This window comes from Nilaparvata lugens, chromosome 14, assembly GCF_014356525.2.
Source record: "Nilaparvata lugens isolate BPH chromosome 14, ASM1435652v1, whole genome shotgun sequence".
Taxonomy (NCBI): domain Eukaryota; kingdom Metazoa; phylum Arthropoda; class Insecta; order Hemiptera; family Delphacidae; genus Nilaparvata; species Nilaparvata lugens.
The window spans coordinates 800,033-821,372 of NC_052517.1; the positions used below are offsets into that span (position 1 = coordinate 800,033).

Below are 21,340 nucleotides of genomic sequence, written 5' to 3' on the forward strand. Positions count from 1 at the left end.
TAAATTACCCTGAAGTCTTCGGGGTTAATTTAAATCATTTAATTTGGATTTTCGTTTAATAATAATTATTAATGTTATTCTTAGGGCCTGTTTCCGAGCTCGGGATTCAGCTAAGTCCTAGACTTTAAACAGATGGAGTCAGAAAATTGGTTTTCCAAAACGGGGCGTAGGCTAGTCGCAGTCATTGTCATAGTCGAATTACATGTTTGAATTAAATTTCGAAAAACTAGAAAATTGAACACAAAATAAAATGAAGAGAAAATAGTGTAAAGTTTCAACTATTTTGAATATTTAGTGCTTAGTGAGAGAAGTTAGTGGTGTGGAAGCAAGGACATTGAATAGATGGGGTGAGAAGAAAATACAAGCCTTTGAGATGTGGACCTATCGCAGAATGCTGAGAATCTCATACACCGATCATGTTACAAATGAAGAGGTTCTGAGGAGAATGGGTAAGAAACTGCAACTCATTGGTGAAATCAAGGAGCGCAAATTAATGTACCTGGGTCACATAATGAGAGGTCACAAGTATGGAATATTGCACCTCATTATGCAAGGCAAAATAACAGGTAGGAGGTCAGTGGGGCGAAGAAGGATATCTTGGTTGCGCAATTTAAGGGATTGGTTCAAGTGCACCTCAATGAACTTTTCAAGTCAGCTGTAAGCAGGGTGAAAATTGCCATCATGATAGCCAACCTCCGCCATGGAGACGGCACATGAAGAAGAAGAAGAGAGAAGTTAATTCAATATGAAGTGATAATTGAGTGTTATATTCAAATATAGTTTGGTGTTTTAATTTCTTTAAATTCAAAATGTTTAGCTTAAATATATTTTTGGACGAAAATTGATCTTGAACGTTTTACAGTAGAACATAACCTATTTTTTGGACATTTTATTAATTTATCAAAATTGGGAATGGAATATATTTGGGCCGAGCCTGTTGTTCCTTCCTAATCATATTTATATGATTTGTGATTCTCTCCACGTATTTAGAAATGTCTAATTTCGTCAAGGAAAAACTTTTCCAATTTTATAGAAATAAGAAAATAAAAACTACGACTACTGTTATAAAAGCTGCGACTACGCCCCGTTTTGGAAAGCCAATTTTTTGACTCCAGCTGTTCAAAGTCTAGAGGTACGTACAGATATACGCGCCGCGAACATGAGCAATTCACTTTTAATCAGCTGACTATATCTGTATTTTTACAGAAACGGTAAGATACAGATATAAAAAGCTTGGCATCAGCTGATTAAAAGTGAATTGCTTATGTTCGCGGCGCGTAAATCTGTACGCACCTCTGGACTTTAGCTCGGAAACCGGCCCTAATAATTATTATTAAACGAAAATCCAAATTAAATGATTTAGATTAACCCCGAAGACTTCAGGGTAATTTACATGATAGCCTAATTTGGATTTTTGTTCAATAATAATTTATTATATATTTTAAACATCTTGTCCACGTGTAAGATGTCCTGAAAAAAAGCTATTGTTCTTATAAAGTGAAAAATAATTATAAATTCATTAGCAAAGACAATAAGTCTTTCTGCCTAGTAGAGCGAACTCATTGAATATCAGGGGTTTATTTTAGTTATCTGTTCCTAAATAAAAATAAAAATCTGAGAACCCTATTTAAATTATTTCATCACGACATGTTTCGGCTACTAATGCCATTTTCAACATTTGAATTTTCAAATTTAAATTTTCAATTTATATTCAAAAGTAGCCCTACAGAAAAAATACAATTAGCTGTTTCTGTATTAAAACAAGTCTGAATAATGCTGTGAAACAAATATATCAACACTTTAAAATCAAGTGTTTATGAGTGTGAATAAATTTGAATTTGAATTTGAAAAAGTGAAACAAATTTACGAAGATTCACTTAAATTTAATAAAACTGAGATTCCTAAATATTGCTTCAATAAAGTTTAATCAAATTACAGCTTCAAAATTATCTAAAAAGAAAATCGGGAAAATTTTATTGCAACAACAGTGTAACCATAGTCAGATTCACATAGATAATAATAATAATAATATCGAGTGACCTGGTTGGCTCAGGTCTGGGTCCATTATTATTATTATTAATATTACCAAAAATATCATTAATAAATAATTATTTCGAAGACACGTACACTGAATTGGTTTATTCAATGAGATGTTCTGCACATGCGCACTAGTGCTTGCTCGCCAGCCAATCACAGCACAGATGGCCAAACTAGATCGACCAATGAGAGCACAGCTAGCCAAACTAGTCCAGCCAATGAGAGGCCAGTATGTATCGCACGCACGCACACTCGCTGCCAGTTTGAGTCTGTTGTAGTATGGATACCTTCAAATAAAATAAATTATCAAAGTCAATCAGAAATTATATTAAGTGCCGGTTGCACAGAAGTCGGTTAAATTTTAATTGTGATTAATTCCAAGAGAAGCCGTCGTCTTATTAAAAATGTATTCTCTGATAGGTTCCCGTGATATTAATCACAGTTAAAATTTAACCGGCTTTTGTGCAACAGGCACTAAGAGTGTAAGAAGGGCACAGTATTGATTGATTGATTGAGTACTTTATTTATGTAGATTACAATATATACTGGCTTATACACTTATATACAATAGCTTACAATACAGCAAAATTATAGATGAATTTACATAATATAGACTAAGAACATAATTATTGAACTGTATATGATATGAAAAAGCAATTTGTAATATAATAACTATAGATAATAATCATATTGTTATGCATCTACATAAATTGGCGGAGCTTTGGACATATCAATGTCCATTCTTCAGAAAGAATATTAAAAATATCCTCCCCACTAACTCTTTACCAAATTATGAGAGACTACCAGCGTCACATACAGTAGCTTCACCAAAAACAACTACTAGGACTATCGGCTTCAGTTAACACTCACATTTACAACATAGACACCCTATACACTGTCTATCATTAGTGTGTTGTTGGGAGTGTAAGAGTGTAAGAAGGGCACAGTATGAGAGACTACCAGCGTCACATAGCTTCACCAAAAACAACTACTAGGACTATCGGCTTCAGTTAACACTCACATTTGCAACATAGACACCCTATACACTGTCTATTATTAGTGTGTTGTTGGGAGTGTAAGAGTGTAAGAAGGGCACAGTATGAGAGACTACCAGCGTCACATAGCTTCACCAAAAACAACTACTAGGACTATCGGCTTCAGTTAACACTCACATTTACAACATAGACACCCTATACACTGTCTATCATTAGTGTGTTGTTGGGAGTGTAAGAGTGTAAGAAGGGCACAGTATGAGAGACTACCAGCGTCACATAGCTTCACCAAAAACAACTACTAGGACTATCGGCTTCAGTTAACACTCACATTTGCAACATAGACACCCTATACACTGTCTATTATTAGTGTGTTGTTGGGAGTGTAAGAGTGTAAGAGGGCACAGTATGAGAGACTACCAGCGTCACATAGCTTCACCAAAAACAACTACTAGGACTATCGGCTTCAGTTAACACTCACATTTGCAACATAGACACCCTATACACTGTCTATTATTAGTGTGTTGTTGGGAGTGTAAGAGTGTAAGAAGGGCACAGTATGAGAGACTACCAGCGTCACATAGCTTCACCAAAAACAACTACTAGGACTATCGGCTTCAGTTAACACTCACATTTGCAACATAGACACCCTATACACTGTCTATTATTATTGTGTTGTTGGGAGTGTAAGAGTGTAAGAAGGGCACAGTATGAGAGACTACCAGCGTCACATAGCTTCACCAAAAACACTACTAGGACTATCGGCTTCAGTTAACACTCACATTTGCAACATAGACACCCTATACACTGTCTATTATTAGTGTGTTGTTGGGAGTGTAAGAGTGTAAGAAGGGCACAGTATGAGAGACTACCAGCGTCACATAGCTTCACAAAAACAACTACTAGACTATCGGCTTCAGTTAACACTCACATTTGCAACATAGACACCCTATACACTGTCTATTATTAGTGTGTTGTTGGGAGTGTAAGAGTGTAAGAAGGGCACAGTATGAGAGACTACCAGCGTCACATAGCTTCACCAAAACAACTACTAGGACTAACGGCTTCAGTTGACACTCACATTTACAAAGACATGATAAACGTGTATGATTAGCACATAAGCTGTGCTAATGGTGATAGCGTTTATGATTTTTGTGGCTTAAAAGACAAAACATAGCTACAAGATAAGTACAAAAACAGCAACACAAGGAAGAAAATGATGAAGATATGCATAGACGAGATTGACAAGGGAGAATAGTTATTTGTGCAACTAGTGCGCAAAGTGACAGTTTGCTGCACCGAAAGAAACGTTTACGCCCGAGCCGTAGGCGAGGGCGGAATGGTTTCTTGAGTGCAGCAGAGGAACTTTGCGCACGTATTTCACATTAAGTTTTTCCTACAGTTACCATTGAATATGAAAAGTGGGTAATTATGGGTAAAATTGCCTGAAATGCATCAAATGTTTTTCTGTGTAATTTTATTATTGATAAAAACCTTAATTTATTGTCAAATTGAATAGAAATGTTGTCGTTGGTTATAATATATACTTAATAATGTGCTCGTTGTGCTTGGTTGCACCTCTGCTCACTATAGCAGCCCAGTCACCGTTACCAACTTCATTTTGATTTTGCTGCACTGTTGCTCCATATAACCTACTAAGTATTTTGCGTTGCCATGTTGCAAATCTGGAGTGCAGAAAAATTTTTCCCGCACTAGAGCGGAAAAGTGATTCTTTGCGTTCTGTAATCAGTGCAGCAATGGCCACTTTTCAACGTAACTGTAGGAAAAATATATAGTGAGGTCCACGTTATAATGGCAGTGGAGAAAGATAGGAGAAAAACGTTGCCGATACTGATACGTAAACGTTGCCGGTAGCTGATACAGGTTTATTAATGTAATATTAACTGTTCATTCTCGTTTTAAATATTCAATTATATTTTATTAAGCAAGAGATTATATTTTTTAATAATTTCATAATGAATTTTCATAATCAGGATGAAATATTTTGTCAGTTAATTATCAATTCTGCATTGTTAAAAGCCGATCTGGCAACAGAGCAAAGCGAGAAAGAGATACCGCTATCCGCATTGTTGAATGATAAACAAGGATAGCAATACTATTGCCAATCAAACATTGCCATTATAACGTACACCTCACTGTTAGTAGGACTATCGGCTTCAGTTAACAATGACATTTGCAACATAAAGGTCCTTCACCATGGCATATCATCATAAATGATACAGTATCAACACAATATGGAACAGTATCACCTCAATATGATACAGTATCATTCTCAATTTGACACACAACACCATAATTTGATACAAAACTTCCAAACTTTGAATGAATTCTACAAACCATGGTATCCTATCCCATTATATTAAGCGAGTAATTTCTGTATGTCTGTTTATATTTTTATATATGGTTATTTATGTTCAACGGATCTCGAAAACGGCTCTACCGATTTTCACGAAATTTGGAAAATAGTAGGTTTATGATATAAAAATTCGATTGCACTAGGTGAACTCGCTGAACGACATTAAAAGGATAATTCATCCTTGGCTGAAACAGCTGAGATTTTCGTCGTCTGTGGATAGTAGAAAGTGAGCGAGTGATTCTGTGGAAAATCAAAATATCGCATCCCCAAAATTCATAAGCTGACGTATAGCCAGCTGTGAAATATAAACACGATCATTTTAGAGAATTGTGTTCTGTTTATCAATGAATAAAAATAACGAGCGAAGCTCGGTGCCCCTATATTGTTATATTTTCTTATGGTATCACCATAAAATGATACAGTATCACCACCCATGATACAGTATCAACACAATATAATAAAGTATCATCTCAACTTGACACAAAACACAATAATTTGATACAAAACTTCCAAACTTTGAAAGTTTGATAGATATGCTATCTGTTCTCTATAGCAACGACAGGTAGACACATAGAGCAGTGAGTGACCCACCTGTGTTGCTATCACTTGTTGGTCTCGGCCAACTCCCACAATGTGATACAGTATCAACATAATCTGATACAGTATCATCTCACCTCGACACACAACACAATAATTTGATACAAAACTTGCAAACTTTGAATGAATTCTACAAACCAAGGGATATCATGTTATATGCTATCTGTTCTCTATAGCAACGACAGGTAGACACATAGAGCAGTGAGTGACCCACCTGTGTTGCTATCACTTGTTGGTCTCGGCCAACTCCCACAATGTGATACAGTATCAACATAATCTGATACAGTATCATCTCACCTCGACACACAACACAATAATTTGATACAAAACTTCCAAACTTTGAATGAATTCTACAAACCATGGAATATCTTGTTATGCAATCTGTTCTCTATAGCAACGACAGGTAGACACATAGAGCAGTGAGTGACCCTGACCCACCTGTGTTGCTATCACTTGTTGGTCTCGGCCAACTCCCACAATGTGATACATTATCAAAATAATCTGATACAGTATCATCTCAACTTGACACACAACACAATAATTTGATACAAAACTTGCAAACTTTGAATGAATTCTACAAACCATGGGATATCATGTTATATGCTATCTGTTCTCTATAGCAACGACAGGTAGACACATAGAGCACCCACCTGTGTTGCTATCACTTGTTTGTTTCGGCCAACTCCCTCTCCACGATGCGTCGATACTCGTCGAAGCCGCCCTCTATGGAGGTCACTGTGCCCCCTCCACACACCCACAGCTCCTTGCAGACCATCCTGATCAGTCGCTCGTCGTGGGAGACCAGGATTACACCTCCCTGCAATCACATGGATTCATTAGGAGAGATATATATACTATAGTGAGGTCCACGTTATAATGACAGTGGAGAAAAATAAGAGAAAAAATCTAGTGTGGTGCACTCACACAACTTTCCTTGCCGTTATGAAAATTGATCACCTGACGCTAGTGTTCCCGCGCATCGGGAAGTCCACTATTCAAAGATTTGAGCCAGCTGGTGACAGGGCAATAACGCTGGAGACACACATGAGGTCTGATATCTCTTCATAGTGAATGATTTAATAGAATCAACAATAATTTGCAATTGAATAATCACATTTTCTCGAATTTAAAGCTTATTTTCAATTTTAGGTGGTAATGTTACTGAACATTAATTGTAGAGATTTTCATGCTCAATCTACTCCACTTGATTTTTTTCGTTTCAATGTATCTGGAGCCTGATAATTGGGAATCTATCTGCATTGATGGGGCGAAGCTTCTGAAATTTTTACAGATATGGGACTTGTGGCAGTTGATAGAGCTTATCGATGACTATTTTAGGTTTGATCGAAATCGTTGGAGCCGTTTCCGAGAAAATCACGAAAACCCCTGTTTTTGACAAAATTCTCGCCATTTTAGCCGTCATCTTGAATTGCATTTGATCGAAATTGTTCGTGTCGGATCCTTATAGTGAAAGGACCTCAAGTTCAATTCAATTCAATTCAATTCAATTTTATTTTAATGTTATGCATCGTATGTAATACAATATTAACACAGGTCATAAACATTTCATCAAACAATACACATCTTAAATACATTACAAATGTCACCTCAATATAAATGCAATATAGTCTATATAATTAAAAACAATGTTAATATCACAGATGGAAATATTGTAGTTGAATAAACTAAAAACAGTGGAATCAAAAGTCTCCATTACCTGAAAAGTAAAGATCATACAGTTAATTTAAATTTCAAGTTTTTACTTAATCACAATATTCTAATAATAAATTACTGAGTCAAAAGTTCACCAATGTCATAAAAACATCTCTCACTTAACCACAATTTCAATTTTTTCTTGAAGACTATTTCAGAATTCAGTTCTCGAATTTCAATTGGAATAGCATTATACACTTTTTTGGCCATATGCTGTGGGCTCGCCTCAAAAAACGTGGTTCTGTGGGCATCCAGTCTCACGATCTCCCTGTTGCGTGTGTTGTGAGAGTGAATGTCTGCACCAGTCGTCCAGCCACTTCTCCATTTCAGTGCCATACTCGCCAAAAAATAAATGTACAGGCAGGGAACCGGAAGAATGCCCGCTGTCGCGAATAAGTCCCTGCAAGGATGGCGTGGCGGTTTACGAAACATCACTCTGATGGCTCTCTTTTGGGTGAGGAAGACACGACGTCCATGGATTGAAGCTCCCCATGCAACTATACCATAAACTAAAAGGGGTTCAAAGTAGCCATGGTAAGCCATGGTAACAACTTTCTCATCAGACATCCTAACCAATTTGTGAAGAGTGTAAATGGCTGAATTTAATTTCTTTATAAGGATCTCTACATGTGGTCTCCAGGTCAGGCACTGATCAATGAATACGCCAAGAAACTTAGTGTTCTCCACCCGTTCAACAGCAGCATCACACATTCTAAATTGAAGTGATGCGTGTTCTTGTTGCTCTCTGATCGAAAAGTTAATGAAGCTTGTCTTTGAGACATTAACTAGAAGTTCATTAGCCCTGCACCATATTTCAACATCCCTCAAGACATTTTCCGCACTAGTCTTCAAGCTCTCTAGTTCCTCAGATGTTATGATGAAATTTGCATCATCTGCAAAGAGTATAGTTTGTGCCAAAGGGACATTCGCGGGCAAGTCATTGATGAAAACAAGGAAGAGCAATGGCCCCAAAATAGAACCTTGTGGCACTCCTCTCTTTACAGTCTGGGGTTGTGAGCGATGAGGATAGTTCTGAATTCGATCCTGCTGAATCTCCAACTCCACAACTTGAAACCTGTCTCTCAGATAAGACTGTATCAGCTGCAGGAAGTTCCCCCGGACACCATAATAACTCAGCTTATTGAAGATTATATCATGACTGAGCATGTCAAATGCCATCCTTAAATCCACAAAGAATCCAGCCACCTTCACGCCACCATCCAATGAAAGATAGACCTCATCCAAAAGCATATTTATGGCATCAACTGTTGCCTTATTCCTTCTAAATCCGAATTGATTTTTATGCAGTACATTTCCCATTTGGAGGTGTCTGTAAAGCTCGTCATAAATGGACCTTTCAAAGATTTTTGAAAATGATGATAGCATTGAAACTGGCCTAAAATTTTCAATAAGCTCCTTTGATCCTTTTTTATGGAGTGGCCTGACTTTGGCAGTCTTGAATGAGGATGGAAAGATTCCAGATGACATAGACAAGTTTAAAAGGTAAGTCACAGTATCTGCCACATAGTGAAAGAAATCCTTCATTATTCGTGATGGAACACCATCCAAACCACTGGACATCTTACCCTTTAGAGATCTTACTATTTTCTTTACATCCTCTACAGATTTAACTGTCACATCATTCACTTGACAGTTTCCTGAATCCGCCCTTTCTAACAAGTCCATATAATTTGCATCATGTTTTCTGATTTTATGTGGTCTGTCCTTAGCGAAAAACATATTGAATAAATTGGCTATTTCACTTGGTGACTCAGTATAGGATTCATTTAATTGTAATTTATAGCTGTTCACTCTATAATTATGTTTTATCTCTTTTTTAATCACATCCCAGATTGCTTTTGGCTTATTTTCTGATGAACTAATCAGTCTGCTGGCATATTCTGTTCTTAATAAACGTATCTGTGACTTTATTTCAGTAGAAATTTGCTTATATCTATGCTTTAACACAATATCATTGGGATATAGTTTCGTAAACAGCTGAATATCTCTCTTACAGGAACATAAATAATTAAGATATGGGCAAGACCATTTTACAGTTTCTGGTTTCTTCCTTACTTTGAGTTTCTTGAGAGGAAATGCTTCATTGAAAGCCACAGAGTACATTTTCATGAATACAGCCAACTTATCATTGATGGTCCCTGGTACAAGTTGTATACAGTTCCAATCACAGTTCTGCAAACTCTGTTCAAACTTTGTCCTATTTTCTGCCGAGAAAACTCGCTTTACAAGAAACTCATCTCTGTTGTAGTTCATTAGGCCACGCGGCAGTTTCACAGTAACTAGTTGCGCATAATGATCAGAAAGAGCCAAAGAATGTACACCCGAAGAGACGTATTCAATTGTTGAAGAGAGAAAGCAGTTATCGAGCAAGGTCGCAGAGTGTGATGTGACTCTTGTAGGAGTATCAATAACACCGGTGAATCCAAAAGCAGAGAGAAGTGCACACAATTCTTGTTTGTGTGATGAATTAACTAGGAAATTCACATTGAAGTCACCAACTAGAATGATTCCCTTGAATCTCTGTTGAATCAGATCCAAGTATCTCTCTAGATCAGAGAAGAAATGGAGAATATCACCGCTGGGTGGTCTATATAAACATAAAATAAGAAACTTTTTCTCAAACACTATTGCAGTACTCTCAAATTCCAGTTCAAGTGAGCAATCAAAGACTGAAGCCGACGATGCTATTCCTTTTCTAGCAAATATTGCCACTCCCCCTCCTCGCTGACCAGATCGATTTGAGAAAGATATGAGTTGAAAATTATGCAGTTGAACCGTTTCCTGCTCACAGAGCCAAGTTTCTGACAAACAAAGAAAATCCAATTTCGGTAATGCACCTTCCTTTTGCATTGTTTCCAGTTGAAGGGTGAGTTCATTATCTTTCGAGCGAATGCTGCGAATGTTATAATGCATTATACTGATCTCATTAATGTTGGATGCTCTCCTACTTGCTTTCTGCTGACATGGTACATAAATCAAATTATTCATATTTCTGCCGTGTCTTTCGTTGGTTTGAAAACTCTGGAAACTTGATTCAGCAGCATCCTCTACTACTGGAGCTTGTACACCGCTACTCCAGGAGGAGTATTGAAACCTAAAAAATCATTGTATGAACTATCTGTAACATTTAGTTCATTTTCTGCAATAGAAGGAAGAGAGGATACTGAATTTGGAAGAGACCTTCTTGGAGCATACATTGATTGGTCCAAAGACATTATTAGAGGATCAACGGGTAATAGAGCCGATGCTGGAGACACTTCATAGTCATTGTTGCAGATTATTGCATCTACATTGTCACAATTATTACAGTCGTTATAGCTGATAGATGCTTCATCATTGTCACAAGTTTCCATTAATATGGAAGACAGTGTACTATTACCGCGTTGACAGTTCGTTTTTTGAGTTTCATTAATTCTGCTTGCAGTTGACTCAGCTACAAATTTACACAAACGCTCTCCTATCAAACGCTTTCCATTTTTATTCAAATGGAAACCTTCCTTATTGAAATGATGTCTCTGCAATATTTCACTGAATCCTCCATAAAACACTGCAGATATTCCTTCATATGCCGATATTCTATTGGATATTGTTAAATTGGCGAAGTAAATATCATCATTGAGATGAGGTTTGTCAAATCTGTATGGAATCGCACAAATTAAAATGTTGGTGTTTAGGCCTGCTGATAAAACTAAATCCAATGCTTGATGTACCGTTAAATGACCTGGTTCACCATTACCGAAATCATTGGTGCCTGCAATAACCAACACATAATCTGCCTTTGTCAAGTCCTTTATGAACTGCATACCATTCATGATCACTTGCTTCAACTTCGCCCCCGGCAATGTGTAAACAAAAACATTGAAATCATTGAATAAGCCACTCAGGTATTTATTCATGTCTCTACCTTGACTATCCGCTAGTACAACAATTTTCTTTTTATTAGAATTCTTCGAAGAAGTGCTAGTAAGAGCGATTTGATTTGGTGGTAACTGAGAACTTGTAGCATTCCTGTGCACCTGAGCCCGTACTTGAAAAGTACGTCCTTCAGTTGATTGTGACAAAGGTGATTCAGCATTCACTTCATCCAATACAGAAAAGCGATTTGAAGTCTTAATTTCATTTTCCCTGGTAACTCGTGAATATTTTAATGTCCTTTTTGGAGATTGGAACTTTGTTCCATACTTCTTTACTAATGTTAATTCGGACTCTAACTCTGAAATTTTATTCGCCGTGAGCTGAGAATCGTTTTGCAAAAGATTTATAATAGCATCTCTTGAATCAAGCTCTTTTTTTAATTCGTCGGAATTGCTTTTCAATTTTTCTAGCTTTGATTTCAGCACCTCAATCTCCTCATCAGCCTTCTTTTCATTATATATAGAATCATCAAGTTCACTTTTCCTGTTTCTCTTTTCTTGAGCAAGCAATCCTTGAAGCGTTTTGTTTTCCGCTGCTGAGTCGGTCAACATTCTCTCCAAATCCTCATTCACTTTAATTGAGGCGTCATATTTATTAAGAAGGGAAGTAACCTCTGGAATTAAATCAATAACGGCTTCATCTGAAAACGTTTTAGATATATTCTCCAGGACTGTACGAATTTTAACAGCAATATCAACAACTCCATCGTCTATCAACCCCTCTTTGAGATTGTAACAATTTTTCTCCATCTGCGTCTTCAAAATATTTCTTCCAGTTCGTGTCATCATTTTGCGCCTTCAAATTCCGCTCAGCGTCACACAGAAAAGTGAAGCGACAGTACCCTAAATAAATGAATGGGCGCAAAGAACTCAGAACAATACCGTACTATAGCTGGCACCTGTTGCGTTGATCACCAATGAAAGTGATATTGAAAACAGCCTGCTTGATAAATGAAGTTATCAATGTGAAAAAATGTTATCAGCGCATTACCGCTATCTGATATGATAAGCCAGTCCTACTCGGGGATGGGCTGCTGACCTAATGCGGTAGAATTAGGCTAGAGATGGCAGCACCCAATTACGCCGCTCTCTCCTGAGAGTCGAGCAGTTACAACCCGAGCTTGGATGGCCGTCGTCATGGTAACAGGATGTAAACAACAATACACAGCTGATAGCCAAACACAGTGTCAACAGTAATCACAAGTTCACTAACAGCTGACAGTTTCAAACACTCAATTGAAACTCAAGACAGTGCCGGTAGACAAAATGGAGTCAGAAGTGAAGTATGATCCTATTTATGTCATTAAAATTGGTTCAACTCACGATTTCCTCGATTTGAATTTTCCTCACAGGTAACTCAGTTCTCATAGAATCACTATAACACTTACTTGAGAGAAAACAAAAATTTCCCTCATTTTTTACAATTTCACCAACTTTTCCCCACATAATACTCACATTATACTTGTTAATAGCCTTTCCCAGTGCCTCTATGGTCTCAATATCCAAATGGTTGGTAGGCTCGTCAAGCACTAGAAAGTTAGGGGACTTCCGTATCCTATTCAAGATACACGTATCACAATACATGATACACGCATCAAGTCAACATGATACAGTATCACACTATTCGATACACGCATCAAGTCAACATGATACAGTATCAACAACATTTGATACACGCATCAAGTCAACATGATACAGTATCACACTATTTGACACAAAACAAAAATTTCCCTCATTTTTTACAATTTCACCAACTTTTCCCCACATAATACTCACATTATACTTGTTAATAGCCTTTCCCAATGCCTCTATGGTCTCAATATCCAAATGGTTGGTAGGCTCGTCAAGCACTAGAAAGTTGGGGGACGCCATGCACATACGGGCGAATGCCACACGTGACTTCTGGCCTCCGGACAGACTGCCGACCGTCTGCAGAGCCAGGTCGCCGCTCACCCCGAACGAGCCCAACTGGCGCCGGTATTCTTCAACCGGTTTGCCTGAAACCACAAACATTATATCACAAATAATAATTATAAAATTATATTAATAAACTCTTCATATACTTATTGTAACAGAAAAGCTTTTTGTGTAGGTAACAGCATTGTTCGGACATAATTTAATATATTTCTGTGGCTTTGTACAAAAACTACCAATGTCAATTTTTTCAAAAATGAGTTTAATACACTAATACATCACTAATATCGATTATTTTCAGTTCCAGAAGTGCCAATAATTTCAATCAATTCTAGCTTTGTAGGCTCAAACTGTGAGGAGAAGACTTGGATAACAATCCCATATTTAGGCTTTGTATCTGATAAGTTAGGTAGGGAATTGAAGAAGAATGGATTTCATGTTGCTTTCAAGACCAAAACGATTTTAAATAGTCTATTTAGCTGGAGTAAAGACAAAATTGATATTTGGGATAAAAGCGGGGTGTACAAACTTAAATGTGATGATTGTAATGCTTGTTATGTGGGTCAGACTGGTAGAAGTTTCAAAAGTAGAATTAAAGAACACATCAGAGATTGGAATAAACAAAATGGGGAATCTAACTTTGCAGAACATTTGATAACAAATAATCACAAGTTCACAGTTAAGGAGAATGTTGAGTTTCTGCATGTTAATAACAAAGGCAGATCTTTGAATATTCTAGAGGCTTTAGTAATAACAAGAGTAATTAAGGAAAATTCCCAGTATAGTTTAAATGACCAGATTCATTTCAACCAATACAACACTACGAATTTAGTTGTATCATAAAATTGTAAGCATACATTGGTCAATAGTTTTTCCATTTACATATTTGTTTTATTATCTTTCACACTTTATTTCTTGGTTCTTATTTTGTACAAAAAGTAAATTTTATTATCATGGCGATTCTGTTGCTTAAGCCGCCATTTTGTCACACCGTTGAGGGGGAGGAGACTGTCTAGCTAGGCCAATGGCAGGCGTTCATGCCCTCGACCAATAGCAGTACTCGCCTACTAGTATAAATTCTGCTGCTCTTGTATTTAGTTTTAGTTTATCAGAGATTGACAATGGTGTAATAACCGAAACCGGTCTTTCTAATTATCAATAAATCAGTGGTTTTTTGACAATTTCTTAGTCTTTTTCATTCAATATGCCAATAAGACTCCTATCTCAAAGCAATAAAAAGTTATACAATGTATACTACCAATGACATGATTGTCTACCAATCTCAGAGTGCAAAAATTACCAATAAAGACATATGTTTTTAGATTGTCATTCATACTCCGTGCCAGAACTACCAATTTCGACTTCTGCACTTCTAGCACTTGCATTTCCGTATTGAAATGCCGTAGTTCGAAAATACAAGGTGAACTTTCAAGCTGATTTGTGAGAAAAATAGAGAAAGGATTTGCTTTTTTGACATAGGTAGTTCTGCACCAAGCCACAGATTTATTGCATTTATTGTCAGTGTCAATGTATCTCTTGTTGTCTGGTATTTGTGCAAAGGGAGTAGGCAATTGAAGGGTGATGCGCCAGTAGCCGACTGTTAGCCCAAGCGGAACGTAGAAGCCAAGATAATTGACCGAGCGAAGTGAGGTCTAAGATTCAAGTCGACGGTTTGGCATTTCTCTCAATGTTTATATGTTATATGTTGCGCATTTACGGCGAAACGCGGTGATAGATTTTTATGAAATTTGACAGGTATGTTCCTTTTTAAATTGCGCGTCGACGTATATACAAGGCTTTTGGAAATTTGCATTTGAAGGATAATATAAAAGGAAAAAGGAGCCTCCTTCATACGCCAATATTAGAGTAAAAATCAGATTATAGAATTATTCATCATAAAGGTAGGCGCACACAGATCCTTAAATCAGCTGTCGAGTTGATTATAAATTGCATGCCATGACGCATGCAATTCAATATCTCAATGTAATTTGGTAAAAAATCAGCTGCTGTGTAGACTATAAATTGCATGCAATTTTTATGCACTATTAAATGAACTATTGATTGCGTGCAATAACGCATGCAATTAATAACTAAAATAACATAGTATTGTCTCTCGAGCTTTCTCTACTTTAAACTCGGGCTGTCCTGTTGCCAGTATGTCTTGAAGGAGATTAGCTTTTGATGTTAGCATTTTTGATACACCAACCCCAACAGCCATTAGCCGTTTTCACACCGATATCTCGCCGACACGACAGATACAGACAGGATTTACTCTGATGGACAGTATAAGAGGAGGCTGCGGTTTATAACTGCGCGAGGTCTACTGTTCACAGAACTACTAGTGATGTCGATTTATTGCAAGAAATAGATATTTGTGTGCAACTCTGGACCCGGGATCCTGGACGCAAGGAGGATTTAGGCCTATGTTATGGTGCACTTAATGCCACACAACCTAAAATGTTGTCGCTCATACAGTTCTCAAAGCAGAGTGCTGTTTGGCCAGCCGCTGTAGATTAAACAAGCATAGACAAGATATCCATCCCATGGCAAAGGTCGGTTATGTTTCAAATCTGAAACTGATTTTTTATCAAAACAAGTCGACTACTGTCTATTATAAGTGTGTTGTTAGGAGTGTAAAGGTGCGTACAGATATACGCGCCTCCAACCCGCTCCGCCCACGCTCCGCACTCGCACCGATCATGAAGATTCAAGATTCAAGATTCTTTGTTGCCAGAACGTTACGGGAGATGTGATCTCTTCTTGCGTTCCACTCTTGCTCCCCGGTCGATCATCAATCGCTCTGCTCGAGTGACGTTCGGTTGCGGAGCAGAGCGAAAGTCTGTACGCAACTTAAGGCTCAACTCAGGTGGAGAAGAGACTGGACTCTAGTGGAGAGCATGTGTTTGCAAATGGTGACACTCAGACCAGTCGATTCTAGTCTCAGCGACGTCACCATTTCAAAACACATGCTCTCCACTAGAGTCCAGTCTCTTCTCCACCTCAGTCGCCTAAGTGCGAGTTTCAGCCTAAGAATGTAAGATGGGCACAGTATGAGAGACTACCAGCGTTACATAGCTTCACCAAAAACAACTATTAGGACTATCGGTTTCAGTTGACACTCACATTTGCAACATAACGATCATTTACCATGGCATACCACCACAAATGATACAGTATCATCTCAACTTGATACACAACACCACAATATGATAGAAAACTTCCAAACTTTGAATGAATTTTACAAACCATGGCATATCTTCTTATGCTACATTTTCTCTAGGCTACAACTAATAACCAGTAAAAAAAGGGCTGCCATTTAGGCAAAACTCCTTGGGAGAGGTGAGGCTATTGACCATGTAGAGCTTTGGGGGCCAAAAGAAGAAAACCCAAGAGACCACAGATGGGTGAAACTCCAGGCACAAATCTAGGTCAAGAGGCTGAGTCGAGGGTGGCCGGGCGCCCTAGAGGCAGTTTGGCGTCCCCTCAGCGGAAGGACCTACAAAAAGGCCAAGAGTGGAACTCACGTAGGTCACGAGGACCAATCAGTCTGAAGAGACTGCCAAGCATATCACACTGGATTGTGACAAGGATTGCAACCAGGTGATGAATGGAATGTTAGTATAGGGAAAAACTCCTGGTTCTTGTAAAGAACACAGGTATTGGTTCACCCAACTAACGTACTTGGGAACACAATAAGCTCCGGGGTTCATTGAACCTTTGGATCCTTGAATACGTCCCTTCAAACATAATATAAAATGGTATATACTCTTATGCTATCTTTTCTCTAGGATGAATGTAGGCCTACCAATGTATTAATTATATACCTGGATAGCTCTGCTGTAGCAACTCCACACTGCTTACACCCATAGCCAGTTGGTCGACATGATGCTGACTGAAGTAACCGAACTTAATGGCGCGATGCGTGTGTTGATCACCCGAGCTGGGGCTTAGCAGACCCATTATTAGTTTCAGAAGGGTTGTTTTACCTGCTCCATTGTCACCCACCTAGATAATAATCATACAGATAAATAATATAAATTATAAATACCACCCTACATATGCATTATTTCATAGAAATCGTCACTCAAATTCATTCAATTAATTAAGTCAGCAGACTCATTGGAAGAAATCAATATAAAATGAATAAATACCACCAAAAAATGCATAGTTTAATAGTCACTGTTGTTGTTAATGTATGGCTTGAAATGTGGGGAGTCCCGTCGAAAGTAGAACCATGATTAGTTTCAACAGACTCGTTTCGCCTGCTCAATTATCACCCAACTAGATAATTACAAAAAAAAAAAAACGATTGATATATAATGGATAAATAACACCAAAAATATGCATCATTAAGGGCAGGTTTCCGAGCTCGGGATTTAGCTAAGCTCCAGACTTTAAACAGCTGGAGTCAGAAAATTGACTTTCCGAAACGGGGCGTAGTTGTAGTTTTATGATATTTATTTTCTCGAATCTATAATTAGACAAGTTTTTCCTTGACGAAATGAAACATTCCAAAATAATTCAAACTAGATGAAACTTTACACTATTTTCTCATTATTTTATTTTTCAATTTTCTAGCTTTTCGAAATTAATTTCGTGGACTACAACTACGCCCCATTTCGGAAAGCCAATTTTCTGAGTCCAGCTGTTTAAAGTCCAGAACTTGGCTGAATCCCGAGCTCGGAAACCAGCCCTTAGTGATTCTAGGTGAACTCCAAACTCGCAATACACATCCTAGACTCGAGGATGGCTCCTAGGCATTACTACAGTAACATCTTTCCAAAAAATTTCAAAAAATAATTATCATATTTTTCTCTTATAAAAGTGATCAAATATTCACAGTCTTGACAGGGAATAAAATACCTTCAACTGTTATGAGATGAAAAAGCAATTTGTAATATAATAACTATAGATAATAATTATATTGTTATGCATCTACATAAATGGCGGAGCTTTGGACATATCAATGTCCATTCTTCGAAAGAATATTAAAAATATCCTCCCCACTAACTCTCTACCAAATTATGGGTGAATCCCAAATATTAATCCTACTCAAATGACAAGGGGCGATCGAACTTTATTTGCATAACGACGATAGGTTTTTTTTGTTTATTTGTACCATTCCAAATCTCTTTCAATGTTTTTTTTCTTGTATTAGGCTAGGCAGCCAGAGTAGAGTCAAAACTGATGTAAAAATTTGGTAGAGAAAATGTTTAAATACAATAAATTTTCATAGAGTAAAAATTAGCTTTCTTTAACCACGTCTACCCTTTGGTAAAAGCAGTTAATCATACTAAATCTACCCGAGAAATTACAATAGCATAACATGGGATCTCAACATATGCTATATTTTTATAGCATAAATACTCTTATGCTATCTTTTCTCTAGGATGAATGTAGGCCTACCAATGTATTAATTATACCTGGATAGCTCTGCTGTAGCAACTCTACACTGCTTACACCCATAGCCAGTTGGTCGACATGATGCTGACTGAAGTAACCGAACTTAATGGCTCGATGCGTGTGTTGGTCACCCGAGCTAGGGCTTAGCAGACCCATTATTAGTTTCAGAAGGGTTGTTTTTTACCTGCTCCATTGTCACCCACCTAGATAATAATCATACAGATAATAATATAAATTATAATACCACCCTACATATGCATTATTTCATAGAAATCGTCACTCAAATTCATTCAATTAATTAAGTCAGCAGACCCATGGAAGAAAATCAATATAAAATGAATAATACCACCAAAAATGCATAGTTTAATAGTCACTGTTGTTGTTAATGTATGGCTTGAAATGTGGGGAGTCCCGTTGAAGTAGAACCATGATTAGTTTCAACAGACTCGTTTCGCCTGCTCAATTATCACCCAAGTAGATAATTACAAAAAAAAAAAAAAACGATTGATATATAATGGATAATAACACCAAAAATATGCATCATTAAGGGCAGGTTCGCGAGCTCGGGATTTAGCTAAGCTCCAGACTTTAAACAGCTGGAGTCAGAAAATGACTTTCCGAAACGGGGCGTAGTTGTAGTTTTATGATATTTATTTTCTCGTATCTATATTTAGACAAGTTTTTCCTTGACGAAATGAAACATTCCAAAATAATTCAAACTTGATGAAACTTTACACTATTTTCTCATTATTTTATTTTTCAATTTTCTAGTTTTTCGAAATTAATTTCGTGGACAACAACTACGCCCCATTTCGGAAAGCCAATTTTCTGAGTCCAGCTGTTCAGAACTTGGCTAAATCCCGAGCTCGGAAACCAGCCCTTAGTGATTCTAGGTGAACTCCAAACTCGCAATACACATCCTAGACTCGAGGATGGCTCCTAGGCATTACTAACATCTTTCCGAAAAATTTCAAAAAATAATTATCATATTTTTCTCTTATAAAAGTGATCAAATATTCACAGTCTTGACAGGGAATAAAATACCTTCAACTGTTATGAGAGTGTTCACATATATTTTGTAGCCTGACAGGAAATAAAATAAAATTTGGTCTTATGCTAGTGTTCACATATTCACCGTCTGCCCGGAAATAAAGTTTTGGTGACTATGATAGTAGTTAATTCAATATTGGCAACCAGCCAACTACTGAACTAGACTGATGTAAACGGTTCCAATGGACGACCATATTCGGCCGAATTAACGGCCGGCAGATTCGTCCGATCCAACGACCGAACGGATCGGTTGAATACGGTTCCAGTGGACGGTTACCCTTATTAGAGCGTTTACAGTTAGTTGACGTTGTGTGAACGCTCTCATATGAACCAATGGTAATCATTTACAAATACATCGAAAGCTTTCCTCAATTCAATTTTCCACACACTTTGGCAACTACTACAGTATAACTAACGGATAAATGACTAGGTTAAGGCCTAGAGAAACAATAGCATAAGTAGATATTCCATGGTATAGGGAGTTAGTTTATGTCGTAACTTTTACTGTTATCTGCTATAGCAAGAAATTTAAAAGCACATTTTTGAGCAGATCAGCAAGGTAAGATTTTTTGGTTGTTCTCTAATCGTTTTTCAATTTTACTGCATTATTCTTTGCAAATGTTTTATTAAAAATGAAAATAGCAAATAAGTATAAGAATAATTCTTATAATTATTATTAAAAAATGTCATTCTTCAAATTCACGAAACTTAAGTTCAAATTCACTACAAATTGGCGTGAAGGGTATGCGCCACCTTAGTCCTCCAACACACCCAGAACCTGACAGGAGTGGACAGCGACTATCTCATCCATCGACACCGTACACCAGCGACAGGGAAAGACTGTTTTGAAAGAGTCTCGAATTGGTGTGTGCGTTAGATGCCAAAACCGGACACTTTTACATCCGTACAGAAACGACTAAGTCAGACACATTGAGTCTCTGACACTTCCAAAAAAAGATGGTCAGGTTATACTTCTTGGACGGACTGTACTACGCAGAGCTGTCTGGTTCTCAAACAATGGTCATTGTTCTGATGAATCCCCACATGTAGGCTATTCTTAACAAGACCATTGACAATTTATTTCTGAAACCGGTAAGAGAGAGAGAGGGAGCGAGGGAGGGGAAGAGAGTAAATGAGAGAGGAAGCAATAGAACTAAATAAGGTTGAGATAAGAGACAATGTCATGCAGGAGTATTGTCTGATGGTGGTCACACACACACTTCTACAGTCACACTAACTTATGAACAGAATATTTCAAAGAAAGTACAGTCTGTACCAAAATTGAAACCAGTTTACTTCCTAGCTATTCTGCCAGCTTAACT

At 37.4% G+C, this 21,340-nt stretch overlaps 1 protein-coding gene across 1 annotated transcript; it reads right to left on the reverse strand.

Annotated features, from left to right (window-relative positions):
- Positions 1-1,938: 1,938 nt before the first annotated feature.
- On the reverse strand, positions 1,939-19,142 carry LOC120354136 (ATP-binding cassette sub-family F member 3-like). The gene is made up of 4 exons (XM_039440448.1): positions 18,989-19,142; positions 13,428-13,648; positions 6,654-6,820; positions 1,939-2,324 (listed from the first exon to the last, which is right to left on the reverse strand). Exons 1-3 carry the CDS (start codon positions 19,122-19,124, stop codon positions 6,665-6,667), a joined length of 513 nt encoding a protein of 170 aa, XP_039296382.1. The 5' UTR covers positions 19,125-19,142; the 3' UTR covers positions 1,939-2,324; positions 6,654-6,664.
- Between the last annotated feature and the right edge of the window lie 2,198 nt (positions 19,143-21,340).